General features: G+C 45.7%; 1 protein-coding gene across 1 annotated transcript in view; it reads right to left on the bottom strand.

Annotated features, from left to right (window-relative positions):
- The window catches only part of LOC139546515 (exportin-4-like), a 40,793-nt gene that overhangs the window by 12,255 nt on the left and 14,060 nt on the right, over positions 1–14,478 (bottom strand). The window contains exons 5-9 of the mRNA XM_071354981.1: positions 7,895–8,011; positions 7,600–7,752; positions 4,548–4,661; positions 1,060–1,217; positions 112–286 (exon numbers count right to left, since the gene is read on the bottom strand). Of these exons, the coding sequence (XP_071211082.1) occupies positions 112–286; positions 1,060–1,217; positions 4,548–4,661; positions 7,600–7,752; positions 7,895–8,011 (717 nt within the window). The remainder of the gene's footprint in view (positions 1–111; positions 287–1,059; positions 1,218–4,547; positions 4,662–7,599; positions 7,753–7,894; positions 8,012–14,478) is intronic.

Here is a 14,478-nt window from a genome sequence, read left to right as displayed (position 1 = left end):
TTCAATGCAACAACAATACGTGAAACATTTTCTCCATGGATCAACTATGTTCCTTGCAGTAATGTTCGAGGTGTAATGTTCCTGCTGTAAGGTTAGCGGTGTAATGCTGACCACTTCCTCCAGGGCGGCGCTGCGTCCGAAGGAGCAGGTGAGGAGGGTGAGACAGTTGATGAAGGAGGTGAAGAGCTCGCTGGGCAGGGCGGTCAGGATGACACGGGGGAACGTGCTGATCAGGTTGGAGATGATGTTAGAGATACCTACTGCCTCAGAGTCCTCGATCTCTATCCTGGGACACAAACAAAACACAACCTTAGAGGAATGTTGGCCAATTTGACTCCAAATCATACAGTTTTGGAAAGTATTTCACAAATGTTTTTGAACCAGGTATGGTACTAAACCAGACACTGTGCTCTGCTGCCCAGTGTGTGAGCACTGAGCAGTACCTGTTGCCTTGGGGTTAGGGCCATGTTTCCACAGCCCCAGTTAGAGCACTGACTGGAGGCCTGCCTGCTGTCGCTAGCCTACTGCCTAGCACCGTGCGGCTCGCTAACCCCCATCAGATGGATTTAAATTGCAAGCAGAGCTGTTCAATCACTGCAGATTGGCCATCCTGCCCGCATGGTTTTCCGATGATGCAACTGGAAAAAAGCTCCAGGAATAGGTGATTACGGAGAAGGGAGAGGGAGACCCTTACTCACTCCGCCTAGCAAGTCACAAGTTCCGAGCACACAAGTGTGTATGTGTGTTTTATTTATACATTAGAGCTGAGTCCTCTTGATTCAGATAAGAACTACTTTAACGGACAGACGAGTCGATTACACACAAAATCACATTACTCATTACTCTACCAGCCTCCAGTCCAAATAATCACTTACAATCACACACAGCCCATAATGATCAACATGCAGTACAGATGAATCTACGTGTCATCTTAAAACAACTGCCCAAGTAGAAAAACTAATTTAGAGCTTCTTGCACGCACAGAGAGCAACAGTGTTTCTAGCCCTGGATTGGGTCTATTGAAACCAACCAGTTAGTCTAAGGACCTGACAGACTCACCCATTGATCATGCTGAGAAGCCCCTCCATCAGGTGGGCCAGGTAGGAGACCTGAGCGGTCTCATCAGGGAAGATGGGGCCGTGCATGGATGCCAGCTGTGCCAGGCACTGCAGGGAGTCCTGGGCCATGTCCGAGTCCTCACGGATCTTTCTGTGCACCTGAGGAGACGAGAAGAGGAGAGGGTTGTGTTAAATAGTTGTTTTTAAGCAAGTGTCGACATACAGCTATCTCCTCAGAAGAGTTTTTCCTAATGATGATGACAATAATGATGGTGGTTGTGAGACCATGAAGGTAAAATGAGCAGAAACTGGGTTGAAATATTGAAATAATGCATTGTGCATCTCCGACAAAGCAACACACAAACCTGACCAGTGCCGATCATGCCCCATAACACCTGACCAGGACACAAAGGACAGTCACAGCTCTCGGTTTCCATTCAGTTCACGTTAACCCTGACACTTTTCCCAGCTAGGAGTCAAATCACACCGGGATCTGAGGACTGCCACTGATGACCACAACAATAGACAGAATTTTAAGACCAATTGAAATGAGACTCACCGCCTTTTCAAGCAATAAGAACAGAGAATCAATGCTCAAAGCGCTGGTCCCCGAACCCAGACACAGTAACCCTGGATGTCACCACAAACAATCCCAATTGATAACAGAGCCCGTCTGAATCTCTCCGAGGCAGTCTCAACCAAACCCAGAGTGGATCTTCTCAGAAACGGATTGGTAGTCAGAGTCAACTTGTTATTCTCTGTCACAGAGGTTGCATGGTGAATTGGCTGCGTAGACACCGAGCGGTGAGCAGGCTTCAGCTCTACTGTGGAGCAACATGTGTTTTCACTGACAAGCAGCGCAATGTGGACGCTTGGCTCTGAACGCTCAGAACTGTCTATTCTCTCAGTCTGCTTTTTCTCGCTTTCTTTTACTGTTATTGTCCCTGAAAAAAACCCAGTGCTAGCCCCACAAGTCCAACGCAACCGTTTGCATGCCACCCAACAGCTCCAGAACGCTCCCCACCACTCTCCCTTCTTCCTCTGAGAGACCCCCTCTCTCAACCTCCCTTTTGTTCTCGCTCTCCCTCTCTTCTCCAGCTGTAGTGGCTGGTTGTCAGCCACGGTGATCCGAGGGCTCTGATGCTAACGTAGCGAAGCGCAGCCGAGAGACCTCACTGCTGCTGGGTAGTGCTGCTGCTTCCCTCTCCAGAGTGTGAAGTCATTCTCTGGAGGAGAGAAGTGAAGGGGAGGAGAGAGTGAGGGAGGAGAAGGAGAGAAGTGAAGGGGAGGAGAGTGTGAGGGAGGGAGGAGAAGGAGAGAAAGCGAGTGCAAGGCCAAAGATTGTATGTCGCACGCGCTCTAAAAACAGCTGCACCAACGAACATCCACACAACGCTAGCTATGCCAATCGCCTTGAGTCCGACTATAGTTAGAGACAGGCAGGGGGTAGAGGGTAAATCAAAACAAGACTGGGCACTCCTCTGCGCAGAGAGAATGAGGGAGAGAGAATGAGTCTCCTATTTATAGCAGGAGACAAAGCCTGGTGTCTGTTTCCTCAGGGGATTGGAGGCCTTTCTGGGGGGTTTTTTCCATCAACTGAGCGCTTCCGTCGGATTGTCTCTCTCCTTTTCGCTCTCTCGTTCATTCAGATTCAGTTACTGCCGCCCAGGGTGGAATCAGCCATCGTCAAAACATTATAGGTCCAGCGCTCCAGACGCAGCCCTGATTGTGTTTACTAGGCAAACAGAGCTTTAGTGTGAGTGTGTACTAGACGCTGAGACGTTCTGACTTAAAGCAGACGCAACCCTGGGCAAGAGAAGCAGTACACACAGAGACACTAACAGAATCACAAATTAAAGCCACCCTCTCATCAGTCCAAACCCAATACATGCCAAAACCAAAGCAAACCAGTAACAAAAACAGCAGAAGGCAAAATTACAGCTGGTAGGGAAAATGTTATCTTATCACTCATTTCACTAGGTGTCAAAAGAACAGTGTGGCATATTTCCCCGTTCTTTTGCCCCTAGCCAAGTTTTCCTCCCTGGCCTAGACCACTGTCTCAGAGTGTAACTGAGAACGCTCTTCTCACAGTCTACCTTCAACATTGATTTCTTTCAAATCTGTTTCTGTTTCCTTCAGTCACTGAACTGGAAGCTTCAACTTCATAATGTAAAGGAGTGGATGTATGTACTTGGAGGGAGACTTCTGACCTTCAACATTCCTTAGACCACTTAGCCTCCAGAGTAGAGTTGTTTAAAGGAAGACTGACACCCACAGAGGAGGGAGTGGACCCCCTCAGGGTCCTTAAGAGGGTGTGTGGGGGGGTACTGTTAACGGGGCCCCCTAATCCCAGGGTTAGGGTGTAATCCTGCCATCGCTCTCTTTGAACTCTGACCCTGGCAGCGCGTGCCTGGACGGCCCCCTTCCTGGGCCGTCACCCTCACAGCTGAGGATGGAGAAGCAGCAGCTGAGCACCCCAACACACACACACAGACAGACAAAACAAACTGTTGCACACACAGACAGACAAAACAAACTGTTGCACACACAGACAGACAAAACAAACTGTTGCACACACAGACAGACAAAACAAACTGTTGCACACACAGACAGACAAAACAAACTTTTGCACACAGACACACACACAGGCGGACAAAACAAACTGTTGCACACAGACACACACACAGGCGGACAAAACAAACTGTTGCACACACAGACAGACCACACTCTTACATTAACAAACATCTCACTCACCATAAATACCACATTGTGGAGGTAAGAAACACCACAACTCTTGTTAGGCTGGTCAGTGGTCAGACACAATACGAGATTCTCTGGTCCCAAACCACTCAATGCAAGGAGAGGAGTTTACACACATCCAAAACAGAAAATTCTACAATACAAAATATATATTATGGTTCCAAACAGCTCAAAACATCTATGGGCTTCTCAACTTCACTCATCCAAAATGATATCTCATGCCAGTTGTAGAAACTGAGCGATGCAGAATAGAGAGAAATCTCCAGTGATATGATCTGGAGGAGAAGGGAGCAGTACATGGCAGGAGACTGGGACTTGAAAACACACACAGGAGAGAGTAGAGTGGAGCAGTATTCGACAGAGGCACACAGAGAGCCTGGATGTTGAGGGAGAGCTGACGGATTTCTTCCACACTTAATCTCGCTCACAACACTAAACCAGAACGTCAGCTTCACACACACACACACACACACACACACACACACACACACATTTCACTGCCATATCTACACGTCACCTAGGAAAAATACTACATTGCAATATCAAGATTAATTGTAATAAATGCTTCACTATAAAATGTCACGTTTCACATGCCTCATTATAAAATACAGTTCAAACCCTCCCTCTCCGTAGTAAGAACCACAAGAGGAGACGGAGACAACAGTCAAGGAACAGTCAGCAGGACAGAAGGATGTTCTAGCTACATAGAGAGATGAGAGAAATACTCACGGTGAAGAAGAGGTCCATGACGCAGGTGTCGAGCAGGGCTTCTCTCCAGGTCTCTGTGGGCTTCAGCATCACGTTCTGGGTGGACTCAAACATGGCAATGTAGTGGCGCCCCAGTGACCCCCAAGTTAAGGCCAACAGCATGGGGAATGCTGACTCTCTGGCTCACACACACACAAAAGCCCCTGTCACTAGAGCCCTGTCTGTCAGTCACAGTGGAATCTGGTCTGTCTCCCTCCCTCTCTCTCTGCCTGCCATGCTCCCTCTCTGCGGTCTGAGTGGCGTGGAAACTTGTGGTTACTCACCCACTAGCTCTCTCTCATCAAGTCTGCCACTCTCCTTCCTGACTCTGTTGCCCTCTCTCTCACACTCAAGGGTCTCTCTTTCCTTCACTGTGTCTTTTTCTCTCTCTCGCTCTATGCTGAGGCCCAGTGAAGAAACTCCCACAGGAATGCCAGATCAAAGCCAGTCGCCATCACAGGCCAAGCATTCCACTGGGCCGGACCCACAGCCACTCCCATATACACACACACACTGCGCACACACACTGCGCACACACACTGCGCACACACACTGCGCACACACACAGTAACACAGTCAGGCTGAAGAGACAGGTGCCAGCTTTGTGCTTGAGTGTGTGTGTGTCCCTCTGCACTCCCTCCAGCAGCCTTGGCTTTATGACCTTCTATAAAAAGCCCTGGTCCACCAGAACTCTGAGTGAACCTGAAGAGAGAGAGAGGTAGAGGGAGAGAAAAAGTGTGTGAAAAGCCTCTTGGGAAGTGTTGGAGACGGGGTATTAACTCCGGGGACCAACCACTGGAGTTCATATGTGTGAGACATTTACCTTACTGACAACCATGCATGTATCAAATACAAAACAAAGATTTTGGGGTATATACTGAAGCAGATTTTAGTCTGGGTGCCAGTATGTTTAGCTATCATTCAACTTCTTACCACTCCATGTCACGCTAAACAACCTGGCCTTCAATCTTCAAATATGAACATTCATTAATCAGCTTGAGTAGAAGAGGTTTTTGATCCAGATTCAATAACCCTTCAAGCTATAATCAAATCAAAAGGTTATGCAAATACTGGAACTCTATCACTTTTTATCCTCCACAGAACACATTGGTATTCATTTGGTTGCTAGCAACAGTTTGTCCAGACGAAACCATTTGTTCAGATGAAACCAATCTGTCAAAAGTTGCTAGCTCATGTCAAATTTCTCAAACTAAATACATACCTCAATTCCAACCACAAAACGACTTAGCTGTTTTTAACCTAAAACAATACAGCAACTTGACTAGCTAACAGCTAAATGTTTTTGACTTTGTTGTTATATAATTCTATACCGAACAAAAATATAAATAAAACATGCAACAATTTCTAAGTTTTTGCTGAGAGTTAGTTCATATAAGGAAATCAGTAAATTAAAAAATTCATAAGGCCCTAATCTATGGATTTCACATGACTGAGCATGGGCGCGGCCAAGAGAAAATCCAAATTAGTTATTCCCTACAGAAATACTCCTCAAAGTCTATATTTAACTCATCTAGGTATTTTCTGTCCAGATGACTTTTTGGCCATTGTAGATACAGTACATTGGCAGTGGACGTGTTAAGAGTACAAAGCTATGTTAAGGAGTTGGGGGGGGTTTAAGTGATACATCCTCCACTAAGTCTCGCTTGCAGCCCTGTCATGTGAAATAACACTGGAGGAATGCCCCACACCCACCCCCTCCTCGCTCTCCCCTGCTCTCCCCAATTCCCCCCTCTCCTGCCCGAGTTAGGACAGCCGCCCCCAAGACAGCATAACTCACTGTTTGGGGTGTATGTGTGTCAAGGTCTCCAGTGGGTCAAGGCGAGGGGCAGGCCTGAAGCCTGAGCAAGACCCCAACCCGACCTCAGGGTTAATGTCAGTGTGGAGATGCGCTGTCGTACTAACGCACAGGGAGCGCGGCTCAGAGGTGACACACGCCATGGCCCAGAGGGGGAGTGCAGCGCGGACAGATGCCACACATGCCGCGGGTTGGTTTGTGAAGGATCGAGCCAGGCTACGGCTGTCAAGCATGCAATTAAGGAGCAGCCACTTGACACACACACACTCACATTCAAACACAGAGACATGTCTGATACACGTGGACAGAAAGCCACACCACTTTACCTTCCCAGGAGTCTTCATAAATCTGTTCTCTGTTCCAACAATCATTCAGACAGCACCCACACTGACTAACTGCCACTTGAAACACACACACACACACACACACACACACACACACACACACACACACACACGCACACACACACATGCACACGCACACACACGCACGCACACGAACACACACACGAGGGTGTCTGGTATTCCAGACGGACACTCAACAAGCAGTGGGGTTTAAAGAGGCTGGCGGCCCTTGACCCCCTTGCCTGCCCCCCCTTAAAGAGGCCTGGTTATTGGGCTGCTATCTGGTATGGGCAGACACAGACACACAAGGCCTCTTTGAAAGTGATACATAACCCTGGTTGGCAGCGACGCCACCTCAGATCCATTTAAATACTGAGAGAGGCGGGAGAGAGAGAGGCTGCCAGTCTGAGTAGGATTAACACGCCAATGACACACACATGTACCCACATGCACGCTCGCACACACACACACACACACACACACACACACACACACACACGACTTAGAACACACCAACAAAAACACAGCCAAATATGAGAGCAACAAATGAAAACATAATGGTACGACCATATATCACACCCCAAACCTTTTGCACTGAACCCAAGACCCCTGAATGTTCGTATGATAAAAACAAACAAGACCAACGTTTCTGTCCAAACTACTACCCTCCAGTGGGACATTCGGCCCCAAACTTGCAAAGAGACGATTCTGCTCCTAGTGCCGGTTCCGTTCCTTGTTCTAGCATCTCTTCTCTTAACTCATATGGACCCAGAACTTAATTGAGTATCTGACCAATTATGTAAGACTTTAGTTCTGGGTTAACACAGGTCCTAATCCACCAAAGGGAAACACTGCAGACTAGAGAAAGGATATGATTGGGCGGCAAGAAGTTCCAGCTGAGGACCTGATTGGCCAGGGCCAGGTATCTCTGGAACACTGAGGACATCTGAGCGTTGAGGTTCTCTCTGCGACTGAACTCCTGCAGCACCTCCATGGTCAACATGAAAATCTGATGAAGGTCATCCTCCTGAACACACACATTAGGGCAAAAATACACAAAACTGTCATTGCAAGCAAACAAACACACTCCTACCAAGTCAGAGATAACATAGTGTTCACTTAGAAAGGAACAGAGGATAGAGGAGAAGGAGGAAGAGAAGAGCCCTGACCTGAAAAATGCGTTTGCAGCTGCCGTGGAACTCCATGTTGAGGCCGATGTTACTGGTCTTACTGGAGCTGGAGAACTCACTGATGAGGGCCGTCAGGATGGAGCAGGCCAGCGTCTGCTGCAGGTGCACAAACATACACACACAGGTCACACACACCGTCTGGTCATATTTCACATTGAGGGTAGCTGACAGAATAGCAGCCAGCTTACTACAGAGGCCTGATCTAAAAGAGAGCCAGGCTTTGAACCTCTCCCTGGCCTCCTGAAACTCTACCTGGCCTCCTGAAGACACAGACTGCCATCTAGTGGAGACAGGAGAGCTCTACTACTGGGACAGTTCATATCAGGTTGGTGAGACCATAAATCTCAAAGAAAAAGTGGGAAACAGCACTTCCTGATTTGGCCTCTTTTTTTATGTGGATGTCTTGTGTGCTCACAGGTGGGAAAAGTTTGCCAAATTATTTCGCCAATAAGCTTGTGCAACCGTGGCAAAGTTGATTTGACTTTGGATAGCATATCTCCGGGGCTGGTTAGGGACTGTCAATAAATAAAAATGTAAAATTACACTATTTTCCTGTTGCACACCTTTTAGTTCTCATTAAATGCTTTCAATATTTGTATATGAATTTCTACAATTTATAGTTGGTTTGAGTTTAAGTCATTGAAATTTGGAGCTATTAGAATTTTAACATATTGTCCCATGTACATTATGTAATTTACTGATGGTCCCTAACCTAGCTCCATAGGGATATCCAAAGTCCATCCGAATTGACCATGGGCATTACGATTGGGTTGCACTAGCTGCACTCCAAATTCATGATTACTTATGTGCTGCCAGCATGTGGACAGGATTGAAACAAACCCAACCTTCATTTACATTTTGATGCAGTCTCACAAAACTTTGTTTTGGACAAGACTGACTATGATCAAAATTATCCTATTTACACTTTGAAGTCAATTTTGACAGTAGAATAAATGTTTGACTCATAGATGCCACATAGGCCATTTTCTAAATGAGAATATGGATTTTAGGGGCAGTTGCTCTTTAAAGCCATAAGCACAGTGAAAATCTACTATCACTATTGGATTTGAGGGAGTGGACTTGTTCACCACACACACACACACACACACACACAGAAAGTATTCAGACCCCTTGACTTTATCAACATATTGTTATAAGCTTCGCACACCTGTATTTGGGGAGTTTCTCCCATTCTGCTCTGCAGATCCTCTCAAGTTCTGTCAGGTTGGCTATTTTCAGGTCTCTCCAGATATGTTCGATCGGGCTCAAGTCCGGGCTCTGGCTGGGCCACTCAAGGTCATTCAGAGACTTCTCCCAAAGCCACTCCTGCGTTGTCTTGGCTGTGTGCTTAGGGTTATTATCCTGTTGGAAGGTGAACCATTGCCCCAATCTGAGGTCCTGAGCGCTCTTGAGCAAGTTTTCATTAGGGATCTCTCTGCACTTTGCTCCATTCATCTTTCCCTCGATCCTTACTAGTCTCCCACTCCCTGCCGCTGAAAATCATCCACAAAGCATGATGCTGCCACCACCATGCTTCCCCCGAAGGGATGGTGCCAGGTTTCCTCAAGATGTGATGCTTGGCATTCAGGCCAAAGAGTTTAATCTTGGTTTCATCAGACCAAAGAATCTTGCTTCTCATCGTCTAAGAGTCCTTTAGGTGCCTTTTGGCAAACTCCAAGTGGGCTGTCATGTGCCTTTTACTGAGGAGTGGGGCTTCGGTCTCGCCACTCTACCATAAAGGCCTGATTGGTGGAGTTTATTTTATTTCACCTTTATTTAACCAGGTAGGCAAGTTGAGAACAAGTTCTCATTTACAATTGCGACCTGGCCAACATAAAGCAAAGCAGTTCGACACATACAACAACACATGGAGTAAAACAAACATACAGTCAGTAATACAGTAGAAAAGTAAGTCTATATACAATGTGAGCAAATGAGGTGAGATGAGGTAAAGGCAAAAAAAGGCCATGGTGGCGAAGTAAATACAATATAGCAAGTAAAACACTGGAATGGTAGATTTGCAGTGGAAGAATGTGCAAAGTAGAAATATAAATAATGGGGTGCAAAGGAGCAAAATAAATAAATAAATACAGTAGGGGAAGAGGTAGTTGTTTGGGCTAAATTATAGATAGGCTATGTACAGGTTCAGTAATCTGTGAGCTGTTCTGACAGCTGGTGCATAAAGCTAGTGAGGGAGATAAGTGTTTCCAGTTTCAGTGATTTTTGTAGTTCGTTCCAGTCATTGGCAGCAGAGAACTGGAAGGAGAGGCGGCCAAAGGAGGAATTTGTTTTGGGGGTGACCAGAGAGATATACCTGCTGGAGCGCGTGCTACAGGTGGGTGCTGCTATGGTAACCAGCGAGCTGAGATAAGGGGGGACTTTACTTAGCAGGGTCTTGTAGATGACCTGGAGCCAGTGGGTTTGGCGACGAGTATGAAGCGAGGGCCAGCCAATGAGAACGTACAGGTCGCAGTGGTGGGTAGTATATGGGGCTTTGGTGACAAAACGGATGGCACTGTGATAGACTGCATCCAATTTATTGAGTAGGGTATTGGAGGCTATTTTGTAAATTACATCGCCGAAGTCGAGGATCGGTAGGATGGTCAGTTTTACGAGGGTATGTTTGACAGCATGAGTGAAGGATGCTTCGTTGCGAAATAGGAAGCCAATTCTAGATTTAACTTTGGATTGGAGATGCTTAATGTGAGTCTGGAAGGAGAGTTTACAGTTTAACCAGACACCTAGGTATTTGTAGTTGTCCACATATTCTAAGTCAGAACCGTCCAGAGTAACGATGCTGGACGGGCGGGCAGGTGCAGGCAGCGATCGGTTGAATAGCATGCATTTAGTTTTACTTGTATGGCATTGAAGCTCGTCTGGAGGGTTGTTAACACAGTGTCCAAAGAAGGGCCAGAAGTATACAGAATGGTGTCGTCTGCGTAGAGGTGGATCAGAGACACACCAGCAGCAAGAGCGACATCATTGATGTATACAGAGAAGAGAGTCGGCCCAAGAACTGAACCCTGTGGCACCCCCATAGAGACTGCCAGAGGTCCGGACAACAGGCCCTCCGATTTGACACACTGAACTCGATCAGAGAAGTAGTTGGTGAACCAGGCGAGGCAATCATTTGAGAAACCAAGGCTATCGAGTCTGCCGATGAGGATGTGGTGATTGACAGAGTCGAAAGCCTTGGCCAGGTCAATGAATACGGCTGCACAGTATTGTTTCTTATCGATGGCGGTTAAGATATCGTTTAGGACCTTGAGCGTGGCTGAGGTGCACCCATGACCAGCTCTGAAACCAGATTGCATAGCGGAGAAGGTGCGGTGGGATTCGAAATGGTCGGTAATCTGTTTGTTGACTTGGCTTTCGAAGACCTTAGAAAGGCAGGGTAGGATAGATATAGGTCTGTAGCAGTTTGGGTCAAGAGTGTCCCCCCCTTTGAAGAGGGAGATGACCGCAGCTGCTTTCCAATCTTTGGGAATCTCAGACAACACGAAAGAGAGGTTGAACAGGCTAGTAATAGGGGTTGCAACAATTTCGGCCAGATTTTGCAGCTCTTTCAGAACATCAGTTGACTGGATTTGGGAGAAGGAGAAATGGGGAAGGCTTGGGCGAGTTGCTGTGGGGGTAGGGGTAGCCAGGTGGAAAGCATGGCCAGCCGTAGAAAAATGCTTATTGAAATTCTCAATTATAGTGGATTTATCGGTGGTGACAGTGTTTCCTATCCTCAGTGCAGTGGGCAGCTGGGAGGAAGTGTTCTTATTCTTCATGGACTTTACAGTGTCCCATAACTTTTTTGAGTTTGTGTTGCAGGAAGCAAATTTCTGCTTGAAAAAGCTAGCCTTGGCTTTTCTAACCGCCTGTGTATATTGGTTTCTAACTTCCCTGAAAAGTTGCATATCACGGGGGCTGTTCGATGCTAATGCAGAACGCCATAGGATGTTTTTGTGTTGGTTAAGGGCAGTCAGGTCTGGAGAGAACCAAGGGCTATATCTGTTCCTGGTTCAAAATTTCTTGAATGGGGCATGCTTATTTAAGATGGTGAGGAAGGCATTTAAAAAAAGTAACCAGGCATCCTCTACTGATGGGATGAGGTCAATATCCTTCCAAGAAACCCGGGACAGGTCGATTAGAAAGGCGTCTAAAAACCTGTTTTTGCTTTGTCATTATGGGGTATTGTGTATATGGATTAAATTAAACACTTCATCAATTTTAGAATAAGGCTGTAATAAAACAAAATGTGGAAAAAGGGAAGGGGGTCTGAATACTTTCCAAATGCAATGTAGCTAGAATTTTTTGGGGACAGCAATTAGACCGAGGTTACAAAACTTTTTGATTTTTGTCACCAATATTTACATTTCCCAAAAGACATAAATCATGGAGATGGACGGATATACATTCCTAAACACAATGATGTGATAGCACAGACATTATCCCAAAATGGTGTCAGTTTGTCACAGGTCCACAACTTATGTAATAGGGTTCCTTTTAGTTTTTTGAATCTCCAACAGAGATATGACATTTCTGGGACATTTCTGTGAATGAATGAATGTAGTCTGTGCGTTAGAGTGTCAGTGTAGTGTGTGAGTATGTACATTTGAAGTTTACATATACTTAGATTGGAGTCATTAAAACTCGTTTTTCAACCACTCCACAAATTTCTTGTTAACAAACTATAGTTTTGGCAAGTCGGTTAGGACATCTACTTTCTGCATGACACAAGTAATATTTTAGAGACAGAATATTTCACTTATAAGTCACTGTATCACAAGTCCAGTGGGTTAGAAGTTTACATACACTAAATTGACTGTGCCTTTAAACAGCTTGGAAAATTCCAGAAATTGATGTCATGGCTTTAAAGCTTCTGATAGGCTAATTGACATAATTTGAGTCAATTGGAGATGTAGCTGTGGATGTATTTCAAGGCCTACCTTCAAACTCGGTGCCTCTTTGCTTGACATCATGGGAAAATCGTAAAAAAAATTGTAGACCTCCAGAAGTCTGGTTCATCCTTGGGAACAATTTCCAAACGCATTAAGGTACCACGTTCATCTATACAAACAATAGTACGCAAATATAAACATCATGGGACCACGCAGCCGTCATACCGCTCAGGAATGAGACGCGTTCTTTGGTGTGAAAAGTGCAAATCAATCCCAGAACAACAGTAAAGGACCTTGTGAAGATGCTGGAGGAAACGGGTACAAAAGTATCTATATCCACAGTAAATCGAGTCCTATATCGTCATAACCTGAAAGGCCGCTCAGCAAGGAAGAAGCCACTGCTCCAAAACCGCCATAAAAAAAGCCAGACTATGGTGTGTAACTGCACATGGGGACAAAGATTGTACTTTTTGGAGAAATGTCCTCTGGTCTGATGAAACAAAAATATAACTATTTGGCAATAATGACCATCGTTATGTTTGGAGGAAAAAGGGGGATGCTTGCAAGCCGAAGAACACCATCCCAACCGTGAAGCATGGGGGTGGCAGCATCATGTGGTGGGGGTGCTTTGCTGCAGGAGGGACTGGTGCACTTCACAAAATAGATGGCATCATGAGGAGGAAAATGATATGGATATATTGAAGCAACATCTCAAGACATCAGTCAAGAAGTTAAAGCTTAGACGCAAATGGGTCTTCCAAATGGACAATGACCCCAAACATACTTCCAAAGTTGTGGCAAAATGGCTTAAGGACAACAAAGTCAAGGTATTGGAGTGGCCAAAATTGTGGGCAGAACTGAAAAAGCGTGTGCGAGCAAGGAGGCCTACAAACCTGACTCGCAGGAGGAATGGGCCAAAATTCACCCAACTTATTGTGGGAAGCTTGTGGAAGGCTACCCGAAACGTTTGACCCAAGTTAAACAATTTAAAGGCAATGCTACCAAATACTAATTGAGTGTATGTAAACTTCTGACCCACTGGGAATGTGATGAAAGAACTAAAAGCTAAAATAAATCATTCTCTCCACTATTATTCTGACATTTCACATTCTTAAAATAAAGTGGTGATCCTAACTGACCTAAGACAGGGAATTTTTACTGGGATTAAATGTCAGGAATAGTGAAAACTGAGTTTAAATGTACAGTGGGGAGAACAAGTATTTGATACACTGCCGATTTTGCAGGTTTTCCTACTTACAAAGCATGTAGAGGTCTGTAATTTTTATCATAGGTACACCTCAACTGTGAGAGACGGAATCTAAAACAAAAATCCAGAAAATCACATTGTATGATTTTTAAGTAATTAATTTGCATTTTATTGCATGACATAAGTATTTGATACATCAGAAAAGCAGAACTTAATATTTGGTACAGAAACCTTTGTTTGCAATTACAGAGATCATACGTTTCCTGTAGTTCTTGACTAGGTTTGCACACACTGCAGCAGGGATTTTGGCCCACTCCTCCCTACAGATCTTCTCCAGATCCTTCAGGTTTCGGGGCTGTCGCTGGGCAATACGGACTTTCAGCTCCCTCCAAAGATTTTCTATTGGGTTCAGGTCTGGAGACTGGCTAGGCCACTCCAGGACCTTGAGATGCTTCTTACGGAGCCAC

Source organism: Salvelinus alpinus, chromosome 20 (assembly GCF_045679555.1).
Source record: "Salvelinus alpinus chromosome 20, SLU_Salpinus.1, whole genome shotgun sequence".
Taxonomy (NCBI): Eukaryota; Metazoa; Chordata; class Actinopteri; order Salmoniformes; family Salmonidae; genus Salvelinus; species Salvelinus alpinus.
This window is presented reverse-complemented; position numbering and strand designations above follow the sequence as displayed.